The sequence below is a fragment of the Vidua macroura genome, chromosome Z, assembly GCF_024509145.1.
Source record: "Vidua macroura isolate BioBank_ID:100142 chromosome Z, ASM2450914v1, whole genome shotgun sequence".
Classification (NCBI taxonomy): Eukaryota; Metazoa; Chordata; class Aves; order Passeriformes; family Viduidae; genus Vidua; species Vidua macroura.
Window position 1 is genome coordinate 46,531,315 of NC_071611.1, and position 23,406 is coordinate 46,554,720.

The following is a 23,406-nucleotide window of genomic DNA, read 5'->3' on the forward strand; positions in this document are numbered from 1 at the left end:
CTTTTAAATAATTCTAGGGATGATAACTCCAGTACTTCCTTGGGCAGTTGCTTATAATGCTTGATAACCCTTTCAGTAAATAAGTATTTCTGAATATCCAAGAATAAACCACTGTCACACCCTGAGGCCACTTCCTCTCGTCTATCATTTATTACTTGGGAGAAGAAACTGATCCCCACCTTGCTACAGTCTCTCTTCAGGTAGATGTAGAGAGTGATAAGGTCCCTCAGCTGCTCGTCATAAGATAGCTCCCTGCACCAGTTTCATTGATTTCCTTGGATAGTATCTTTCCAGAGACAAAGAATAAATTTTCATATAGTTAATTATTTCCTCTCCCTTAGCTCCCTTAGGGAATTCTGCGTCTTACAATCTTAGTTACATGTAGATGCTCATTTTATGTTAGCAAATGCTCAGTGTCTTTGTTATAAGACACTGAGCAAAGATGTAAGATGTGTGTTGTGATGAGAAGAGAATAAATCCCCAAATTTCCCTTTTCATGGCATCTATGGCATTGTCTTATCCCTGATCTCTTCCCCTTCTCCAGAACATCAGATATGAACTGTGATGTGGTTGTCCACAGTTGCTATTAATTGCACACCTCACCTGGTAGTTTTAACTGGGAAGAACAAACAGGAAAATGCAGGAAGGTAAAATTTGTTAGGCTTTCCCTACTGTGTGTAACTGTTTATATTCTACTTATATAATGTAGTACATTGTACTTGGTCTCTTCCTACAAGGGATATTTGTAATGGAGTGCATTCATAGTAGCTGAACACTGCTGTGCCAGAATCTTCAGAGGTTATTGGTTCAGCTGTGTCAGAAGGGCCTGCTTTTCTGAAAGCCCTGATCTGTAAAATTCAAGCTGCTTTCAGGTGTTTTAGGCTGGACAGTACAGAATTGATATGGACAGCTGCTTTTGAAAATCTTAGTGGAAGTTTTCACCTTCTTACTCTCAGCATGTGTCTTTGACATAAATAAAATGGACTTAAATGAAAAATGAAGTAATAAAAGATTCACATCATGTAGATGCTGAAAAGTCAAAATGCTCTGCTTTCAGAAGGGAATAAGCAACACAGTGCTTAGCACCAGTGCAGAAGGTCAGAGTGCTACTGATTCTATCTGTCCACACTATCCATCTCCCAGGCACAGTCATGCACTGACCATCCCAGGTAAGCACCTTTCACCTTTTGCAGGATGGGTTTCCAATGAATCCAAACCAGCTGCAAACCAAACCCACTAATTTTGGTTCTTCTGTTCAGATCTTAAGCAACATGACCTCTCCCAAAATTAGTAAACTACTCATCTCCAACATTTCCCAACACTTTGACACTAATGTCCATTTAGTCTCTGCAGAGCCTTTACTATTCCTGCAAAGCTTTCTGATGAGGGAAGTGCCAATGAATTACCTGGATACTGAGACCCTATTCCTCTCATTAATCCCTTCACAGCCAGTGGCCTTGTCAAGGACAGAAGGCCCTCTTCACAGTGTCATTGGAGATTTTGAGCAGCAAAGCATAAAACCGACTGGAGCAGGCAGATTATGGGCTGAGGCTTCTCCTCCCATCTGATTTCTCTGCACAACATTTGTCTCTCTGCTGAGAAGCCTTGAGGCAGGGCTCACTCAGTAACAAGAAAAATCTAATCTTGTTTATGTAATATGTGAGGTCTGTGAGAAATCAAAAGGAGCATAGTTTCTTGTTTCTTCTGCACCTTTTACTGCAACATGCTGAAACACCATTAGAACATTTACAGAAAAGTCACATGAAGAGATGCACTGATGCTGTTGTAGGAGTAATTAACTCTCAATGTAGTTGCTTCTAGCTATGTTAGTACTAGTATAAACCAAAGTCTGTCCATATGTTCACACTTCCATACACTCATGCTCAAATATGATTCAGGCTGCTCTTCAGTGTTTCAGTGAAACCAACCATAGTTATGCTGGTAAGCTTATCATAACCTGAAAGCATTTATAGGAGACAATTCAAATTTATTTAATATGGCATTTCCAGAATGTACATGGGTTTTTAAGCAATGTGCATAAAGTAAATCTAGTGGTGCAGAGAACAATGAAAATAATTTAAACTGGACATGAATTGAACCTAAGGTGCCTTCCAGTTGCTATTACTGCATGTGGTCAGTATTGCAAGCAAAGATGCCTGGTAACTTCAGAAGCGGGTGTGCTGCAATATTCTCAAAACACTGAGTCTTTGCAGAGTTATGATTCATTGAACTGCAGCTGTCTGAGGACTTTCTGAACATCAGTATAGGATAAGATCCTTTCCACCTCTCTTGGGAAACAGTCAAGTCATCATTTTAAATTCCCAAAGGCAAGTCTTTAAGAGTTTTTACTTTAATAATCACTATTGAAGATTTTTTTTCTTTTAGCTGAAGACTTCACTAATTGTTTCTTAAAGTCTTTTTAAACAAGTATTTGTAACTGCTGGGAAAGTCAACCTTTTTCTCCCTGGTAAAGGCCAGAAATGCAACTATCTCATTCCTTGCACCTACTTTCTTCTAGGTGTGTCAGACAGGAGTCACTCTTACAGCTAGTTTTTCTAAGAATTAAAGGGCAAAAGTAGAAGGGATTTGAGACCCCTCAAGTATTATATGGATGAACAAAGATGCAATCTAGACTGAAAAACTGTGGCAAAGTACAGACTTGTTCAGATGTATCGCCCTACCACACTAGACTCAGGTTTCAGCCACACAAATGTGAAATCAGAGAGATAAAAATGGGAGAAAGATTGTCCTTTTACTAGGACTGGGTGACACCATTTCAGCTACTGAAATGTTTTAGGTAATTGTTTTCATAGTAGAATATAGTGGGTACAGATTGCTGATGTTACACATGGTGCCTCAGGTATTGGGCTGGGATCCAAGTCACAGTCACTTCACTAATGTGAGACTTGACCTCGAAATACCTCCAGCTTGAGAAAATAAACCACGTCTTTTACAGTCAACTGGAACACAGATGACAGCAATACCTGGTAGTTGGTTTAACAGCTTTTTTGATTGTGCTTCACACCAATGAAGTTGTCATTTGGTGGCACTCTGGGCTGAATTAATGCCAAAATTATAAAATTCTGGATCACACCCAGGCACTCTTCAGGAGCTACTGGCTGGTGCCCAGACTGGAAGGCTGCAGTTCCTCACAGCCTGCACCATCAGGCTACTGCCTTATTCTTCCATACACCCCTGTAGGCCATTTGTGCATCTGTGCATCCTAACTGTGCATCTCCTACAGCAACTCCACAGCCTCTAGTTCCCTGACAGCCCTCACTTTAAAAGCTCTTGACATGATGGCAGTCGCCAATCCAGCAGTTTTAGCTAGCTAGCTCAGATGTGTATATATGGAGTATTCCATATATGGACAGGAAGAGACTGTCCCACCTCAACAACATGGCTCCTCTTTAGGAAGAATTTCTTCACAGAAAGGCTGATTAGACATTGGAACGGGCTGCCATTGCAGTGGAGTCACCGTCCCTGGCGGGTGTTTAAGAAAAGACTGGATGTGGCACTCAGTGCCATGGTCTGGTTGACAGAGAGGTATTGGGTCCTAAGTTGGACTCGATGACCTCAGAGGTCTTTTCCAACCTAATTAGTTCTGTGATTCTGTGACGGCAAACTTGCATGAAGCCCTACAGACGCGCCGCTGCCCGCCCAACGCCTGGCCGGGGGCAGCTGGGGCCTCCGGCCCCGAGGCGGACGGGGCGCGGCTAGCGGCAGCACCCTCCTCCGCGCTCACTTCCTGCAGGGGCGGGGCTTGTTGCCGGCGGATGCGAGCGGGCCGCCACCGCCGCCGTGGTCCAGGCGCTGGGCAAGGTGACTGCGAGGTGGCCGCGCAGAGCCCGGGTCGGGCCCAGCCGGGCGCGCCACAGATGTTCGGGGAGGCGGCGGGAGCGCGGCTACGCCTGGGGGCGGGGCAGCGCGGGCCGGGACGCGTCCCTGCGGAATGCGGGGATCCACAGACCCGGAGATGCGGACGCGGGTTCCCGGGAAAAGCGGGGATCCAGAGCCTCCGCAGGGGGAAAGTGCGCACGAGGGAATTGTCCAGAGGAACTGAGAACGCGGGCCGCAGGCGTGGTTTTTCCCGGGATGGGGGGGAATGGGGGGGTGGTGCGGAGAGAGAGAGAGTACCAGGGCAGACTTGTGTAACAAGTGAATGGCCTGAAGTGTCAGGGTGGGCTTAGGCTGGGTATTAGAAAAAGGCTCTTCACCCAGAGGGTGGCTGGGGTAGGCTCCCTAGGGAAGTGGTCACAGCACCAGTCTGACAGGGTTCAAGGAAGCATTTGGGCAGTGCTCACAGGCACATGGATACTTGGGGTGTCCTGTGCAGGAGTAAGGGTTGGACTCAATGATCTTTGTGGTTCCCTTCCAGTTCAGCATTGGAGTCGTCATATTCTGTGATTCTTGGTGTATCAGTATTTGAAAAAGCACAGGGGGTGATGATCCCTTGCACCAGGGAGGGGCCTAGTGAAGATATCAGCCACATTTCATGGGGGGAATGGTGGAGAGCATTTTTTGCCCTAAAACACGTGCAGGACGACGGATGTTTTTCCACCCTCACAGAGGTGTTTGAGGGTGTTGTTTGATGTTTGGTCACCTGCACTGGGCTCTAGGAAGAGGCCCTGGGTGTGTGTGCACACAGGCGATGTAGAACTGATGGCTCAGCGGATGTGTGGAGAAGTGTGGTGGGAATACACATGCTGGTAGAGGGTGTGGGAAGAGTTCAGGGCAGAATAAACTATATGCCACGCGGCAAAGCAAGTGGAAAGATGAAATTGCCCTCAAGACATGGGCATACACAGAGTGTAGAGACTGGGTCTTTTGATTTTATAACCCAGTGTTTCAGAGGTGTGAATGTAGAATATAGAGTATACAGGTGGTGTCATTTGTTTGTGAAACAGTGATCAAGGGGTGTCTCATGCTCTGAGGACTGCTAACAGAAATAGTAGCTGCTTGGCTGCTGTAAAGTCTGGCCCAGAATTTCCCAGTCTTAAAAAGTCTTTGAATCTGTGATAATCTAAAAGCTTTAGGATGGGATACAGAAGAGCAGTAGACCAAAGCACATGGAGATTAAGTATTTCAAGTAGTCCTTCTTGGAAGACTGTTTTATTTCTTCTCTCTTCTGCTAAAGATTGTTAGTCCCTGCAAGGTGGAAGAGATAGACCTTGGAACAGAAGGATCCCCCAGCTAGAGAGTTCTGTTGTAGATCAAACTCAGTATATGATCAAACATCTAGAAACTAAGAGGCAAATGTTAGTGATTCGTTATTTCAAATAATTTTGGTGAACAGTCCTGAAAAGAGATTACTTACCTGCAAAAGCTGATAATAAATGCTAAAACAACAGTGGTAACAAAATTTTGTAGCTAGGGCGTCACAGCTCTGCTTGAAGGAATTTGCTGTTAATGGCTGAAGGGATTTGGGCATTGCTTTTTGACTGTGAATACTGTCTGAAAATACAGAATTATTTTTGCATTTAGGCTCAGAAAAGTTGGGAGTCAGGATAGAATAATGTCTGTTATTAAAATGTGATGTGGTAATACATCACATGTTTCTTTAGGAAACATCCAAGTCATCCTAGAAAATAATAAACCAATTTAATTAGTGGCAAATTTCCACATGCAGTTGATAATTATATTGCATTGTTACCTACCTTATGCTAGGGTAAATATTTTGGTTCTTCAAATAAGCAGGTGTTTAAAATTGACAGCAATGGAAAACCTGTCTGCACCAAGGCCAGTGTGTGGCTCACTTGGCAGCTTTTTGAAACTACTGTGTTACAGAGTCTTAAGTCAGTACTGGAAATAATTCTGCTTTGAAATGTAATGTTAACAGAAGTTGAACTAGACAAATACAGGAATTGCCTTTGATTCTAGTCAATTCAGACAGATTTGGAGTGTCTCAATATCTATGTCTGAAATTATTTCAAGAGACCATTGTTACAGCCAAATACTAATTGTACTTAAATGTGATCTTCATGGCTGGAAAGATGTGTGGGCTAGTGATTCAGTTCTGTTGGATCTGTAGTTATGGTGAGAAAAGAGATTCTATTTTTTTCTCAACTTACAGACCTGTTTTAGGAGATGGTATGTTCTGTGTCTGGATGGAAGGTTTTTAGAATTTTAGACAATGCTTAAAGAAAAAAGTAGAACAGAAAACTATTCTGCTTCTTAAAAGACTGCTTTGCATAAATGAAAAGAAACTGCTTTGTCAGAGGGGTCTTGGTGGTCTTAGCTCAGACAGCTAACTTGGAGTTAGCAGACTTCAAATAAGTTTGCTTTGTCACTTCCTTATTTTGCAGTTTTTTACTTTGGCTTCTTGTTTTATGTAACATAGAATAGGCATGCATCAGTGGCCAACTGGAAGAGTTTTGTGAGAGGTTTGCCTCTAGTTATACTAATATTGTTCATTCAGTTTCAAAGACAAGCTTACAGGTGTGTCAGAAGTGGCATCACCATTTTATTTGAATTAGTGGCTGGTTTTACATAAATAACAACAGGACGTCCTGCTCAGAACCACCTCCAAAGAGAGGTTGTTTTAGAAATTAGGAAAAGCAGTGGGGTCTGTTAGATGTGAATCTGGCTGGTGTCACTGCCAGTAATAGTTTTGCAGAGCTGTAATGGATTGCAAGTGGACTAGAGATACCACTTGGACAACTTGGCATAGATTCCTGATCACCCTAATGTTGTTATTACACCAAAGCATTGTTTTGTTACATGTGATGAAACCTAAACTAATGTATTAAAAATAGGGAAATCTTGAAAAGTTGCTGAATTTTGTAAGTTTCATGAGAGTGTGATGTCACAGTAGCCTTTCTTTTAGAACTATACTGAAAAAATCTGAATGCGGTCTAAAAGGAGCATGGAATCGCTCCTGTTAATATAATCATGTACTGTCATGCTTTTCTAGCTGGCAAAATCAGTAGAGACATTGATACTTCTTTGAGTCAAGGATAAGCAAGCCTTGTCCATTAATCCAGAAAAAGTTCCGTCTGCCGAGTGGAGCAAGAATCTGACATAACATTAGATTTATACCAGAAGGATGGTACTTACTTAAACTCTTGCTAACACCTTAGTAATTTCTGTCTGGGAGGAGAGAAAATTTCGGTTATTTTGATTTTCTGTAATACTGATTTTCTTAATGTACTTTGGCCTACAAAAGGGTATGTAAGGCTTTAGAAATAAATGTTTAACTTGCTTTACCTCACCAAAATGTGTTTAATGGAGATACATAAACTGTCCTGGTCAAAAACTTTCTCTTTTTGTTTACAGAGCCTCGGTGGATGCATCTGATCAATTTGTTCCATTCTTTTGTTTGGAATATGAGATTTTCTTTCCTTTATTTACTAAGGCAGAAGAGTTTTTCTACTTATACCATCAGAACAGGGAGAAGTCATTTTACTGCTTAATTACAGTTGAACTTCATAATACTTAATTATTGTTTATACAGTATTTTTATATACTATTTGTAGAAATAGAGGTATTAAAATTGAGTTTTAACTAGGAAAAAAAATTTTGGGAACAGAACTCCGTTTGTTTTGTGAGGTGCTAGATGTCCATTATAAGTGGAGTAGTTACTGTATATCCACAGTTGGGGCTGCACTTGTGTACTATTGATGAAGTATATACCATTTGATGTAAGTAAATTCTATTATTGATGACACACTTCTTGTTTTCTCTATTATGTCAGGAGGTGTACTTCAAGAATCTTTCAAAACAGAAACAAAAGGAAGTCATGGAGAAGAATGGAAACAACCACAAACTTCGTGTTTGTGTTGCTACTTGCAACCGTGCTGATTATTCAAAATTGGCTCCCATTATGTTTGGTATTAAGGCAGAACCACAGTTTTTTGAGCTTGATGTCGTAGTGCTTGGTTCCCACCTGATTGATGACTATGGGTAAGGTGAATTTTTATCTACCAGTATGTTTCTGAGGTGTTAGCAGTGATAATATGTACATTAGGTAAAACGAACTCTTGGCATCATGAGTGTACACAACAAAGTTTTACTTTTTTTTTCCAGAATTTTATTTTGCAGCTCCTTATGAGATTGCATATTTCATGCAGTCATTTTTTTCAGCCAGTCTTGGAATTCTAGAAAATTTTGTGCATATGCTGTAATTGAGACCGCCAAAATGGATCACAAACTGTATGCAGTGAGAAACTTATGTCCTGCAATTTTCCCTAAAACCTGGTGATTGTCAAATGGAAATGTGCTACAGTTTTTTAATTTTCATGGAGAAAAGAGCCTCCTCAGTCATTTTAAATTGCACCTCTTCTGCTTTACAGTTATTGGAGAAAGTACTTATGTATCGTATATCCCAGAAGAACACTGTTAGTTCTTTCTTCCAGTATTGTGGAGGCAGGAAAGTGTGGTCATATATTTCTGACAAAATGAATAACAAAATGACAGATATATGGTTATCTGTGGTATATGGGTAGGTGGGAGAGAAGAGAGTCCCTGTCCATAGCTCTCCATAAGTAAGCAGTCAAATCACCCGCCCAGGAGGATTGAATTGGTCTGAATTCCTTCCCGTGGAAGGACATCCCAGATCCCTGGTGGATATTCTCCTGATTGCTGGGGAAAAGGTAGAAGAAACAGCATGGATAGCCTTTCTGGGATTGTGGTTGATTTTCCTCAAGCAGCATTTACCAGATTGGACCCAGTAAGTGGAATACATACGAAAATGCATATTCTGGAAAACAAAAGCAGACTTTAGCTTAGGTCTGCAGTATATCGGCATTGTCGAACTTTAGGAAATGTATAAGCATATAGATTATACAAGTAGAGATACTTTTTTCAAGCAGAGATACTTTTTGGACTTTCCATTGAGAAATTTTGGCATTTTGTAAGCCAGGACAGGATGAAGTTATCCCATATTACTAAGACAGGATGTTCCACTGGTGACTGTTCTCTTTCTGCACATTATAGCACTCTGTTCCTTGCTTTGTACTGGACATTGTTTCCATCCAGTAACATGGCAAGATGAATTCAACATCACAAAACTAACTGATTCAAAAAAAACCCCAAAAAAACAGTTGAACTTCTTGACAGGATAGTATGTTGAATTGCACTGTCTGATTAGAGAAATAAAGTAATCCCATTTCATTTGCTAAAAAGGACAAACACAGTCCTGATTTCTACCTTATCACATAACCCTTGGCTGTCTGCAAGACTTGTGCAAAGTAATACAAAATACTACTATTTCAGTTCCAAGGTGTTTAATGTTTGTCTCTGTATTGTGAATGATTTGTAATGCACAAAGCAAACAGTAGAGATTTCGATCTGGCAAACGTTTTTGCTGTTAGTTACTTTGTAGTAAGTATTCTAAAAGCCAGGTACTCCTTGGCATCTTTTCAGGGCCTAGCCCTGCACCCCTTAATCTGGGTCATCCTAGGAAATTAGTGGATCCTCAGAACATGTATGTTCTAGTGATGTGAATGGTGTAATCAACAGTAGCAGAAGTCGGATGACGGTGATTCTGTGAAGTGTCTGGTACTGAAATGTTTGGAGAATAATAAAGGAAACAAAACCACTAGAAATGCACAGTCTTGCCTGTCTCCTAGATTTTCACCTCTCAAAAGGCAAAAAATACAGAAACAAAGAGAAGAAAAGTTTTCTGAGATGAATGTACATAATCAGGAAGATGGTAGGTCTGTGAAGGATATTTGTAAATGGAGTTGGAAATGTAATGAAATTTATACTATAAAAATGTGAGCCCCTTTACTCAGTAAAATAAAAAGGATATGCCTTAAAAGAATAGACAATCTGAAATAATATATGCTGCCTGCAGGACGTTTTCTTTAAACATACTGGCCTCAGCTTTGTATCACATTGGTTGTTGTATTTATAGAGTTGTCCACAGAAGAGTCGATAAACATACCCTTTCTGACAGGAAATCATGCCACATCTATTCTCTGAAAGGCTCAGTGGACACATGAAAGAGTTTGATTTCTGAGGATTTCCACAATATGTTCAGCACAGTTCCTCTTTAAAGGTGCCTAGAGGAACTGGATGTTTGGAATATTAGGGAGGATCTTCACATGGATGAGAATATTCTGTTAAAATCTTAAAAGCTACTTTCCTCAGTGAAGAAGATGTGCAAAGCAGGCCTTTTTTCAGCCCCAGTACAGCTGTTGTAATTTGTGTTTATTTTGTGAAGCAGTATTGCTGTAAAATCAAGTTGTATTTACTCTAATAACCCTTTTTCTCTGACCTTCAGTAATACCTATCGTATGATTGAACAAGATGACTTTGATATTCATACAAGATTACACACCATTGTGAGAGGGGAGGATGAGGCAGCTATGGTGGAGTCGGTGGGCCTTGCATTAGTCAAGTTACCTGATGTCCTCAACCGCCTGAAACCTGACATAATGATAGTTCATGGGGACAGATTCGATGCTTTGGCCCTGGCCACGTCTGCGGCCCTGATGAACATTCGCATTCTTCACATTGAAGGTGGGGAAGTCAGTGGCACCATCGATGACTCCATCAGACATGCCATAACCAAACTGGCCCATTACCACGTGTGCTGCACAAGGAATGCAGAGCAGCACTTGATAGCCATGTGTGAAGACCATGACCGCATCCTTTTAGCAGGCTGTCCCTCATATGACAAGCTTCTCTCTGCCAAAAACAAGGACTACATGAGTATTATTAGCATGTGGCTAGGTAAGTGGGTCACTTTTTATGTTTTTCTCACATGTATTCAACACTAGACAAACTCAGTAAGTAGGCTATCAGTCAAAAAGTAATATATATTTTTTAATAGTACCTGGTATTTCTTTCTACATTTGCGTTCATTCTGTATTCTGCCACGTACAACTGAAAAATTACAAATCTATTTTACTGAGCATTTCTAGACCTTCTGCCAAGTCAGAAAATAACTCCTTAAATGGGTAATTTCTCTGAGCTGAACAATTTAAAAGCAGAACAGTCTTAAATGAGCAGTTACCTTGGTGTAGTAGAGTTTTAGTTAAATAGAATCAAAGCTGTTCAGGCCTAATATAAAGAATCATACAGAATTTGTATTATGAACCTTTTTTTGAGGAATGCACCAAAACAGGATAATATGCATCTAAGGCTTTTGGTGTTTAATACTCAGTGACTTAGAAATAATTCCTGTAAACAGTGGAGTTTTGTGTTTGCTTTTTATCTTTGACAAAGCAGTCTCCTGTATGGCTACCATGTGTAGAGCTGCAGTCTTTTTCAATCAGTATGTTTTGCAGATAAATGTTTATCAAACGTACTAAGACAAGTATGATTGACTGTTTTAAAGCAGTGGAAATGAAGTCTTTGCTTGAGAATGGACAATTGACAGAAAATCAGAGTGACTTCAGGAGTTACTCCAGCTTTATAGTGGTGTGAGAACAGTCTCTTGATCTTGGTGTAGTCTGGGAAAGCTTCAGAAGTAGACTTGCAAGTTAACAGTTTGTTGACATTTAGGTAGTGTTCTCTAAAGTTAGGAGGCGTGCTTAGAGAGGCACATAACAAGCTAGGCTACCCTGTAACTCCCTTAATTTTTATTCTAGCATTGATCCATATGTGTTAGATAAATCCCATTCAGTGCCTTGACTTTTCAGGGTTTCACATCTCTAGTTCCGAAAGTATGTCCTTCCTTCCTCTTGCTATTCTACACTGATAAAAAAACTTTTCTTGCCCTCCATTTGGACAGGTGAAGATGTCAAAACCAGAGATTATATAGTTGCTCTGCAACATCCTGTAACCACAGATATTAAACATTCCATAAAGATGTTTGAGCTGACACTAGATGCACTCATCTCCTTCAACAAGAGAACCCTTGTTCTATTCCCTAATGTGGATGCAGGTGAGTAGAATACCTTCATGACAGAGTGACACATAACAGATTGTCCTCAAAAGAGTGCTTTTATCCCAGCTCCTCTAACCAGATGGAAATAGCTGGATTGTGTCAGCCTCATGGGTGCATCTGCTGCAGCTCTATGTTCACATTGCTGGAGACATTTCAGTTTTTCAGTGTGGGAAGGAAGATGAGAGAAACTACATAACATGTAGGAGCAATAATAGTGCCTCTTAAATTAGCTTAAAACTGGAAAGATACTTTTGCAGTGAATTCTTGTATCAAACTTTGGCATATGTGCTGAGCTAAATGATTTACAGTGTAAGGATAAAAAGAGAGCAAAAACCTATTCAGAGCTGGCAACTCAGTGAATGGCTGGCTACTAGATTCTTTGTGTACTTGGACTTTGATTTTAAAAGTAGAACTTAAATCATTTATTCTACTTTGGTTTTCTGTAGGAAGCAAAGAGATGGTTCGTGTGATGAGGAAGAAGGGCATTGAACACCATCCCAATTTTCGGGCAGTAAAGCATGTGCCATTTGACCAGTTCATTCAGCTAGTTGCTCACGCTGGTTGCATGATTGGTAACAGCAGTTGTGGTGTCAGAGAGGTGGGAGCATTTGGTACACCTGTCATCAACCTGGGGACACGTCAGACGGGAAGAGAAACAGGTACATGTTTGCTTAACTAGCGTTTTGTAATGCAGGACAGTGTATCAGAGGTGTCACCGTTGCTTTAGTGGAAGCAAGGGGAGGGGAGGCACAGAACTGATAAAGAGTGATGTAAATGTGATGGGCATCTTGCCCTCACAGAGGAAATAAAACCAATTTTTTTTTCATTTCTAAAGCAGCTCATACTCTAATGCAATTTGAGCATCTGATCTGTCCTATTATGTTAATTTTTGTCATCTAGGTGAAAATGTTCTTCATGTTCGTGATGCTGATACACAGGATAAGATTCTTCATGCTCTACAGCTGCAGTTTGGGAAGCAATATCCATGGTGAGTACATTCATCTTAATTCATTGGAGGGGATGTTAAAGCAGCAGAGTAAAAGGCATTTAGTCCTAAGGTGTTTCATCATATTTGATTGGAGTGCTTTTAATGCACTGATCTGAGGTTACAAATGATTTTTCATTTCAGAACCATAATGCGATATCTGGTATGCAGTAGTATTTGTACAACAAAATGTTACTAGTAATGTTTCAATACAAGTAGTCATTTAACATCCAACAGAAAGTCAAGAGGACAAAATTCATATTAACCTACTAGACCAGTGTGATTCGGAGAGCTTGTTCTTTAGGAGCAGCATGGGGAAGAACATCCTTTCTGCTTACTTTGACTTGTGCCTGAAGGACACTTTTTCATGTGGGTACAAATGATACTGAAAGCTGAAAAATGACAAGGATCAAGGAAGACTATAAAGCCCTGGCGAGGCACATGAAAAATATCTCTGCCCAAGTCACCTCCTCATGTATCCTACCAGTCAGAGAAATCAGGACAGCCAGAGGCAGATGCATTGTGCAGATCAATATCTAGGTTTGTGACTGGCACTATCGAGAAGGTTTTGGCTTTTATAACAGTGGGTTGTGTTTTTATGATTTTTAGCCTGTTACAGGGGAATGGGATCCCCCGGCTAAAAGGGGCAGAGAGTCTTTGGCAGCAGGCTGGCCAGTCTAGTGAGATGGACTTTAAACTGAAGGACTGTGAGTCAGGGTGCAAATGGCAACGATTGTGCTATTGCTTCCTCCTGGGGAGCAGGTCATAGCAACCACTGCAGAGACCGGTGTTCCTTGGCTGCAGCTCAGATTGAAGATCTCTCTTGTTTTGAGGCAATTTAAAGAGATGAGCAGTCTGAAATGAGTAACCTCCCCCTTGATTCCAACCAATCCCTTTCCACCAATAACGAACAACACACAAGTAGATGCAAGTGAAAAAATAACAATTTATTAACAAACAGGATGCCAACAGGCAGCGGGGGTGGGGGGAATAAATAACTGTTAGATACCAAACTGCTAAATCTCACAACCCCACGGGAACAAAGAGAGACTTGAAATGCCGGAAAGTGGTAATGCCTGAAGTGGTACCTGCCAGAGGCAGCTGCATGGCGAAGGACAAAGGGAAAGTGGCATTTCACCCTTCCCTTCCAAGATGGTGCCTCCCAGGTGACCACACGTTTGCAGGAACAAAGAGACAAGATGGTGAGAACCCCCACTGGGAAGGCAGAAGTCTGCAGAGCAATTCTGGAGGCAGATGGAAACTTACTGGTTCAAGTGGCTGCTGCCACTTCCTCCTGCTGTCCCTGGACTCTGCTGGTGCTGCTGCCATGCTCTGCACCATGGTTCTGGGATGGGGTGGTGGAAAAGGAGCAGTCCATCCACACTGGCACAGGGTGCCCAACCCCAGGAACTCGCTGGCTTTTTTGCTGCCAGCAGACCTTGTGAAGATCACTTTGAAACAGTTTCTAACTGCAAAATGCAGTTTTTAGAATGGCAAACCCAAGGCTGCCACAAAAGGGAGAAGCTCTTCTCCCATAGTCTTCTCTCATGGAGTGGCTTGGACTGAAGCGAGGCCAGTCCCTCTCTGCAGCAGCAAGAGGGCACATATAGACTTTGCCCCAAGACAGCCCGGAAATGCCAGCTGGTGTCCCTCTGAGGCAAGAGGGAGGAAAAATGAAAAGAGAACCAGAAAAGGGAAGGGAAAAAAACTCTGCCAAAACAAAGATGAAACAGCCCTCAAAGCAAACACTATGCAGCAAAAGGCTGCCTGGGCAAGGCGATTTTAAAAATGCCTGCAGTCACACCCCCACCTGCCACACACACACAAGGTCCCCAGCTGCAGGGTCTTGAAGAGACAATGATTTTTTGCACAGATAGATACAGAATACAGTAACATATTAGATCACTCCAGGACAGGATCAAAGGGCAAAACACGTCAAGGGTTTTTATTACTATGGTGTTCATGGACTCTCACACCCCTTCAAGCAACCTGATTGATTGAACTTCTGTGAAGTGCCTGTATACCAATGCACACAGCAAGTGGTATAAACAAGGTAATCTAATAAACTAGAAATCTATGTGAGGTTGCAGAGCCACGATCTCATTGGAATTATGGCAAGATACCTGGAATGTTGTCATGGATGGCTATGGATTAGAGAGGACAGGTCAGAGAAGCAAGGTAGTGGAGTTGTTCTTCATGTGAGAGAGCAATTGGAATGTATCAGGCTCTACTCAGGGAACGATGAACAAGTTGAGAGTTTATGGATGAGAATTAAGAGACAGGCTAATATGGGTGACACTGTTGTGGGTATTTACCAGAGGCCACCTGATGAAGAGGAGGAAGTTGATGAGACTTTGTGTGGGCCACTGAAATAACCTTACAGTCACAGGCCCTGCTTCTCCTAGGAGACTTGTACCTGATATTTGTTCAGAGTGACAGCACAGCTTGGCACTCAGTTCAGGAAGTTCCTGCAGATCAGTGAAAATAATTTTGATGCAGTGGTGGAGGAGACAGTGAGGAAGGGTGTGTTCTGGACTTTTTACTAACAAACCAAGAGGCACTGGTTGAATATGTGAAGGCTAGGGACAGCATTGGCTGCAGTGACCATTAGAAACTGAGAATTCTGCATTGGGGAAGCAAAATAGCAAGCAAGATTAGAACCCTAAACTTGCAAAGAGCTAATTTTGACTTCTTCAAGGGCCTATTTGGAGGAATCTGATGGGTTAGGACTTCAGATGAGGAGCGTGTCCAAAGAGCTGGTCAGTATTCAAGCATCACTTTCTCTGACCTCAAGACCAGTGCATCCCTGTGATCCAGAAATCAGGCAAAGAGGGCTGGAGACCTAAATAGATGAGATTCTAGTGAAACTCAAACAGAAGAAAGAAATGTATGGGATGTGAAAAAAGGGACAGGCCACATGGGAGGACTATAGGAACATTGTCAGAATATGCAGGGATGTGAGAAGGAAGGCCAAAGGCCATTTGGAATTCAGTCTGGCTAGGGATATAAAGGACAACAAGAAGGACTTCTACAAATTCATCAGCAGCAACAGGAAGAATAGGGTAGATTCTTGGATTCTCAGTGGCTGCTGGATCATATGGATGTCCTGGTGTTGGAAGACACTGAGAAGGTGGAATTACTGAATGCCTTCTTTGCTTCAGTCTTTACTGCTGAGAATGGCCCTCAGGAATCCCAGACCTCAGAGGTAAGAGGAAAAGGTTGGAGAATGGAAGACTTGTTTGTAGAGGGTTGGGTTAGAGATCAGCAAGGAAAATTAAACACCCGTAAATCTACAGACCTGATGGGATGCACCTACATGTGCTAAGGGAGCTATTAGATGTTGCTTATCTTTGAAAAATCATGGAGTGGGAGAGACGCCTAATAACTGGAGGAAGGCGAATGATACTCCCATCTTCAAAGAGGGCTGGTGGGAGATGTGGTGGTTGGGGGCCATTTGGGATACAGTGGTCATGCAATAATAGAATTCTCAATAATTGGTGGAACAAGGAGGGGCACCAACAAAACTTCCACACTGGACTTCCAGAAGGCAGACTTTGACCTAGTCAAGCAGCTGATTTGGAAAGATCCTTAGGAAGCAGCACTTAAAAACAAGGCGGTCCAGGATGGATGGATGTACATCAAGAAAGTAATCTTGAAGGCACTGGAGCAGGCTGTCCCTATGTGCCAAAAGATGAGCTGTTGGAGAAGATGACTGGCCTGGATGAAAAAAGAACTTCTGAACGAACTAAAGGAGAAAAAGATGATGACCTTTGGAAAAAGGGGCAGGTAATTTAGGAAATGTTTAAGGATGTGGCTAGGTCATGTAGGAAAAAAAAATCTAGGGAGGTAAAAGCCCAATTAAAACTTAATCTGGCCACTTCTGTGAAGAATAATAAAAAATATTTTTATAAAGGCATTAATGGCAAAAGGAGAGGCAAGGATAATCTCCATCATTAGATGTGAAACAGAATTTAGTAACTAAAGATGAGGAAAAGGCAGAGATACTTAACACCTTCTTTGCCTAAATTTTCATCAATAAGACAGGTTGTCCTCAGGACAGCTGTCTTCCTGGGCAGGTAGATGGGGACAGGGAGCAGAATGGTCCCCCTGTTATCCAGGAGGAGGCCATCAGAGACCTGCTGAGCCACTTAGATGCTCACAAGTCTATGGGCCCAGATGGGCCATCCCAGGGTGATGAGGGAGTTGGCAGATGAGCTTGTGAAGTCGCTCTCCATCATTTACCAGCAGTCCTGGCTCACTGGGGAGGTCCCAGATGACTGGAAGCTGGCAAATGTGATGCCCATCCACAAAAAGGACAGGAAGGAAGATCCAGGACACTACAGACCTGTCAGCCTGACATCAATGCCTGACAGGATTATGGCACAGATCATCTTGAGTGTTGTCACATGGCACCTACAGGATAGCCCAGGGCTCAGATGTAGCCAGCATGGATTTAGGAGGGGCAGGTCCTGAACAACCTGATCTCCTTTTATAACCAGGTAACCCACCCGATGGATGAGGGAGAGGCTGTGGATGTTGTCTACCTGACATTCAGCAAAGCCTTTGACACCATCTGCCCGTAGGACACTCCTGGAAAAGCTGGCAGCCCATGGCTTGGACAGGAGCACTCTTTGCTGGGTTAGAAACTGGCTGCATGGCCAGGCACAGAGAGCGGAGGTGAATGGTGTCACATCCACTTCGTGGGCAGTCACCAGTGTGTCCCTCAGGGGTCTGTGCTGGGACCAGTCCTGTTTAATATCTTCACTGATGATCTGGATGATGGGATCAAGTCCACCATCAGTAAATTTGCAGATGACACCAAGCTGGGAGTAAGTACTGATCTGTTAGAGGGTAGGAGGGCTCTGTAGGGGGATCTGGACAGGCTGGATAGATAGGCCAAGTCCAATATAGGACTCCAAATAGGAGGTTTAGCAAGTCCAGGTGCCGGGTCCTTCCCTTGAGTCACAACAAGCCCCTGCAGCAACCACAGGCTGGGAACAGAGTGGCTGGACAGTGCCCAGGCAGAAAGGGACCTGGGGATGCTGGTCAGCAGGTGATTGAACATGAGCCAGCAGTATGGCCTAGTGGCCAAGAAGGCCAACAGCATCCTGGCCTGTATCAGGAATAGTGTGGCCAGGGCAGTGATTCTTCCCGTGTACTGGTTGGGCCTCTCCTTGACTGCTGTGTCCAATTCCTCAATTTAGGAAGGACAGAGATGCTTAAATTCATGCAGAGAAGGGCAACAAGGCTGGTGAAGGGCCTGAAGTGAGGCGCTATGAGGAGTGGCTGAGGGAGCTGGGGTTGTTTAGCCTGGAAAAAGGGAGGCTTGAGGAGACCTTATCACGCTCTACAACTGCCTGACAAGAGGCTGTAGCCAGGTGGAAGTTTAGGCTAGATATTAGAAAATATTCTTCACAGAAAGAGTGGTTCAGGAATGGAATGGGCTACCCAGGGAGGTGGTTGAGTTGCTGTCCCTGGAGGTGTTTAAAAAAAGACTTCATGAGGCACTCAGTACTGTGGTTTAGCTGATAATGTTAGGTAACAGGTTGGACTCGATCATGTCAAAGGTCTTTTCCAGCCTAGTTTATTCTATGATTCTGTTATTTGGGGTCTGGAGCATCTCTCTTATGAGGAGAGAGAGACTGTGGAAGCTGGCCCTGTCTAGACAAGACAAGACACAACTGAGAGGTGGGATCTGTTCAATAAATAAAAATATCTCCAAGGCAGGTGCCCAGAGGATGGTGCCAGACTCTTCTCAGTGGCTCCCAGCAACAGGACAAGGAGTAATGGCCATGAACCAAAACACAAGTTACAGCTCAACATGAAGAAGAGCTTTACATTGAGGGTGGCAAACAACAGGCAAAGACTGCCCAGATTGTTTTGAAGTCTCCCTCCCTTGGAGACACTAAAATCCCACCTGGATGAGTTCCTGTGTCACCTGCTCGACATGACCTGCCTTGGGGGCATGTTGGCCTAGATGATCTCAAGAGGTCATTTCCAACCCAAGCTATTCTGTGCTTTTGTGACACAATACTCAATAACTGATTTGACCTCATGATGCGTAGAGAGTCCTGAGTGCAAGCTTCCAGGAAAGCTGCAGAATTCTGGCAAGGTGCTTTTCCTCATTCTTCAGCCCTAATGAGTATTGACTTTCCTTTCTCTAACATGTAAGTTCTTACAAACTTCGATAGATATTTGCTCAACTAAGGACAAGGATAAAAGCAGTATTTCTTAAAAATCTAAACAGAACAATGAAACTGAATTCTTTAATACCAAGTAACTGATACCATGTATGATATTTTAGGAACAGGCATGTTGAAAACTGACATGAATATACAGTTTATTATTATATAGTTGGCACCTGTATGATAAGTACATCTTATTTGATCTGTAACACATACATAAACTGTCCAGATTTTTATTTCTGCTTTATGGTGTGGGTCCCTTCATGAAACTTAATTTTACAGGGGTTTTGGTATCATTAGTTTCCAGTTTTCTACCTTCCAGTTTCATATTCCAAAATTATTGAGCTAATGCCAGACTTTAAAGATCTGTGTGTGTTCTTTAAACTACTGTACATAGTCTGTCATAGTGTGAGCTGCAGTACTGGCAGAGTAGCCATACCATAATATTTTATGACACTGTTACACTCTTCTGTCATAGAAAGAACTTTATAGATTGCAGTGTTATTTCCGATTACATTAATTCTTTTTTGTATTATAGCTCAAAAATATATGGAGATGGTAATGCTGTTCCAAGGATTTTGAAGTTCCTTAAATCTATTGACCTCAAAGAACCATTGCAAAAGAAGTTCTGTTTTCCTCCTGTCAAAGATAATATCTCTCAAGATATTGATCATATTCTAGAGACACAGAGTGCTCTGGCAGTGGATCTAGGTGGAACAAATCTCCGAGTAGCAATTGTCAGCATGAAGGTAAATATTCTGTTGTGCTTCTAGATATTCTGCAAACTCCACTGGGCTTTATGGATGTGGGGTTGTGATGCAAAAGAGCTCCAAAACAAAGCAGTCTGTTGACTTTTATTGAGGGATAAAGAAGATTTCTTTCCTGCCTCTCATAGAGTCCTGATACAACTTGCCTAAGACTGATGTTAAACTAGCAATGCCCATTTGGTGGTGCAAGGTTTTAGCTGCTTCTTTGTGGGTTGACTACAGACTTTGAAGAATAGAACAGCTTTCCAATGTATTGGTTCTCCTTAAAAGGTGACTCGGTTCAACCTGCAAGTTTTTGTATGTCAAGCAAAACGTGGAGGGCTCCAATAGTAGATTTTTTTTTGCTTCCCCACTGCCTTACACTTCAATTACACTTGTGATTGACACACAAGACCATTCTGAGCAACAATCAGCATCTAGCAAATCAGCATTTCAAAGATGTGGATAAAATTCATGATGAGAAGTCTTTTGCTTTTGTTCTCAACAGTATTGGACAATTACGCCTACAGTTACACTCCATATTTGCAGATAACTAGATCAGTTCAATAATAATTGCCCAGAAGGCAGAATAAGGTGCCTGAAGCATGAAGGGTTATATACAGTCCAGAATTTTCACATTCATTTAAGAGATGTCTGACAGATCTTCAAGGCCTTAAAGACAGCTTTTAAAAGTGTAATATTTTTAGAAGCAAAATTGACACCATATTTTTTCCTATGAGTCAACACAGACTGGAAAAAAAATAATGTAAAAAATTTTTGCCCACTTTACATAGCTCAAAGTTACATTTGTGAAAATTGAAATGCTAGCAAATCAGAGTGAAAACAATCAGACTTTCGTAATAAAATTTACACAACAAATGTAAGCATTTAACAGCCAGTGGCAGAATATGAGATTTAATTTTATTTTCACAAAAAAAAAGGAAATTTTAAAATTCCATTTAGAAGCCCTTATGTCTTCTGATAGTATTTGCTGCAACCTTGTCTTCCAAAACAAGTTCTCTGATGCGCCTTCGAAACTAAAAGTGAAGAAGAAACTAAGCATCCAAAATCCACAAACTCTGTCGCTCACGTGATACTGAGACAGTGGAACCCAGTACTCAAACCCATTGTCTGTTTGGAATTTTCCAAGTTCTTTGGCAACAATGATTCAGCCATGTTGCATATAGAATGTCTTTGTTACCCCTCTTTGCTGAGTTGCATTAATTCAGTGCAGTTCACTGAGATACATGGTACAGGAGATTTAACAGGGAGAATAACACTCAACACAGGATACCTTCAGCAGTCTCCTGGCTTAATCCTGCGATGTAAACATTGAATTAAGATCAGTTCCTTAGTACCAATCCAAGCAGGTGCCATGAATACTTTCATTACACAGCACAACTACGGTTGAAGATAATCTTCATGGCCCCTCCCCACCCTCTCCAAACTATTTACAAGGGCATGTTATGACAGGAAAAGGGGGAATGCCTTCAGCCTGAAAGAAGTTGGGGTTAGATTAGATTAGATTAGATATTAGGAAGAAATTCTTTATTGTGAGGCAGGGGGGCACTGGAACAGGTGGTCTAGAGGAGTCTGGGATGCTGCATCCCTGGAAGTGTTCAAGGCCAGGTTGGATGGAGCTCTGAGCAACCTGGTTTGGTTCAGTGTCCCTTCCCATGGTAGGGAGTTGGAACTGAATGATCTTTGAGGTCCCTTTGAACCCAGACTATTCTATGATATATGACACTTGATGGCACTCCAGAGATACTGCAAGTGACTCAGAAGTGTAATTGCTTAGAAGATATTTCTGAAAATATAGTCCTTTGCCTTGAAATTTCTAGCATTTCTGCTGTCTGATTCTGTTTTCATGCAGTCAGATTGGAAAGATTTTATTTTTAAAGCACTGTGGGTTTTATGTCCTTTTTAGCAATTGTTACTCTCTTTTTTTAACATTTCAGTGTTGAGCTTAAGTACATTGCTCTATCATGGTTCATGCTTAACAACAGTTGCAGCAGCTCTGGTGATACTTCCTCACACAAGCTATGTGTTCCTTAAAATGTATATTTAATTTCAGATGGGAGGTTGATTACAGAAGCAGAACATAATGCCTAATCTTACGAACTTGTCCCCCAGAGCTGTCAAGAACATTGCCTGCAGGCCCAAAAACTAAAGTATAGCATCTATGTTTTTTTTAAAGAGATAAGTTATGGCTCTCTATTTTCAAATTGACCTGTAATTTATATGGAAGAGAAATTTCATCATCACATACATTTCTCTGGGGCATGTTTTGTTGTTTTTAATTTCTAGGGTGAAATAGTTAAGAAGTATACCCAGCTCAACCCTAAAACCTATGAAGACAGACTAGCATTAATTCTAAAGATGTGTGTAGAGGCTGCATCAGAGGCAGTAAATGTAAACTGCAGAATTTTGGGAGTAGGTAAGTTAACACATAGTTTTTACATCTATCTTTTTCAACATTAAATTAAATCACTACTCATTAATTTAAAACACCTCTCTGAAACAGATCTCATGTAGTTTAAGTTCTTACATATTCTAAACGAATAAACGTTTCTAAATGGGTGAAAATGAGAAGCTGACTATAAAGACTGAAGTTTCTACAGTTTGTAACAACCATTAAACAATCTGTTATGGTAAACTATATCTAAAATGTGTTTTTGTAGTACTCTGGATTTTGAAGCTCTCTGCATTTTGAAGCTCTCTGCGGTCTTGGCCTTGTGAATCAGATGCTCAGTGTTTATCAAAACAGCTCTTTGCTGTCTGTAAGCCTTCCTTTAGGGCTAGGATCAGCTGTGCAGCAGAATTTTCAGATACACCAAGGCAAACTAAAAAGGCTAGAATGTTAGGAGTAAATTTGTAGCTAACAGAGAAAACAGCAGCCCTTCTGCTGACTTTTAGTTCACTTGCAGTCCCCTTCTGTGTTAAACTATGTTATATCAGACATGACTTCTTCAGTTTAATGGTGACTAGGAGATTTGGCCTTAGATATTAGTTATTTATGAAAATGTTGATTAATATGTCATGGATTTTTAAGAAGGACATAGAATATTCATTTTAGCTGAGACATGTTCCTAAAGAAAAGTAGTTTGTTCGAGATGAAAACTTACCTGAATCACACACTACAAAGAAAAGTTAACTTGGACATATATTCTTTAAAAACAATATAAGTACACAAAGCTGTGAGGAGAAATGTTAGCCCTTCAAATCAGATCTTTCTTACACCTTTAATGTTCAATTCAGCTGCTAGTTTTAGAGCTTTTATGGCTGCTTTCTGTTACAGCATTAACCCTGAAACCATCTTCATACGTGACTCAGTTATATAAGCCCTGTACAAGAAAATGTTCAAACTTTACTGCCTAGAGCTAAATACCTCCATAATAGAGACCTGCTTTTCAGTGGTCCTTCCACCAACTCTGGAAGCCTCTCCAGCTAGGGAAAACTGGGTTGGCTAATGGAGCCTATTACTGGCCTACTCTATTCAGTAGACAAATTTCCAAACACAGTTTTGATCTTTCACAAAAACAGTATGTTTTTAAGGAAAAACCACTACTCAAGGTCTAGTAATTATTTTTAGTCATTCTTAATCTTGAGAGTTACAGCAGACTTCTGGACACTAACAGTGTTCCAGGGTTTGAA

At 41.6% G+C, this 23,406-nt stretch overlaps 1 protein-coding gene across 4 annotated transcripts in view; it reads left to right on the forward strand.

The window, feature by feature from the left end:
• The window catches only part of GNE (glucosamine (UDP-N-acetyl)-2-epimerase/N-acetylmannosamine kinase), a 34,631-nt gene that overhangs the window by 5,561 nt on the left and 5,664 nt on the right, over positions 1 to 23,406 (forward strand). For 2 of the 4 annotated variants that reach the window (XM_054003738.1, XM_054003740.1), the window contains exons 2-8: positions 7,694 to 7,902; positions 10,226 to 10,677; positions 11,681 to 11,833; positions 12,283 to 12,495; positions 12,737 to 12,824; positions 19,545 to 19,755; positions 22,060 to 22,189. In XM_054003738.1, the coding sequence (XP_053859713.1) occupies positions 7,694 to 7,902; positions 10,226 to 10,677; positions 11,681 to 11,833; positions 12,283 to 12,495; positions 12,737 to 12,824; positions 19,545 to 19,755; positions 22,060 to 22,189 (1,456 nt within the window). Of the gene's footprint in view, positions 1 to 3,789; positions 3,823 to 7,693; positions 7,903 to 10,225; positions 10,678 to 11,680; positions 11,834 to 12,282; positions 12,496 to 12,736; positions 12,825 to 19,544; positions 19,756 to 22,059; positions 22,190 to 23,406 lie in introns of those variants that run through there. The other 2 variants (XM_054003739.1, XM_054003741.1) reach the window with 2 other exon arrangements.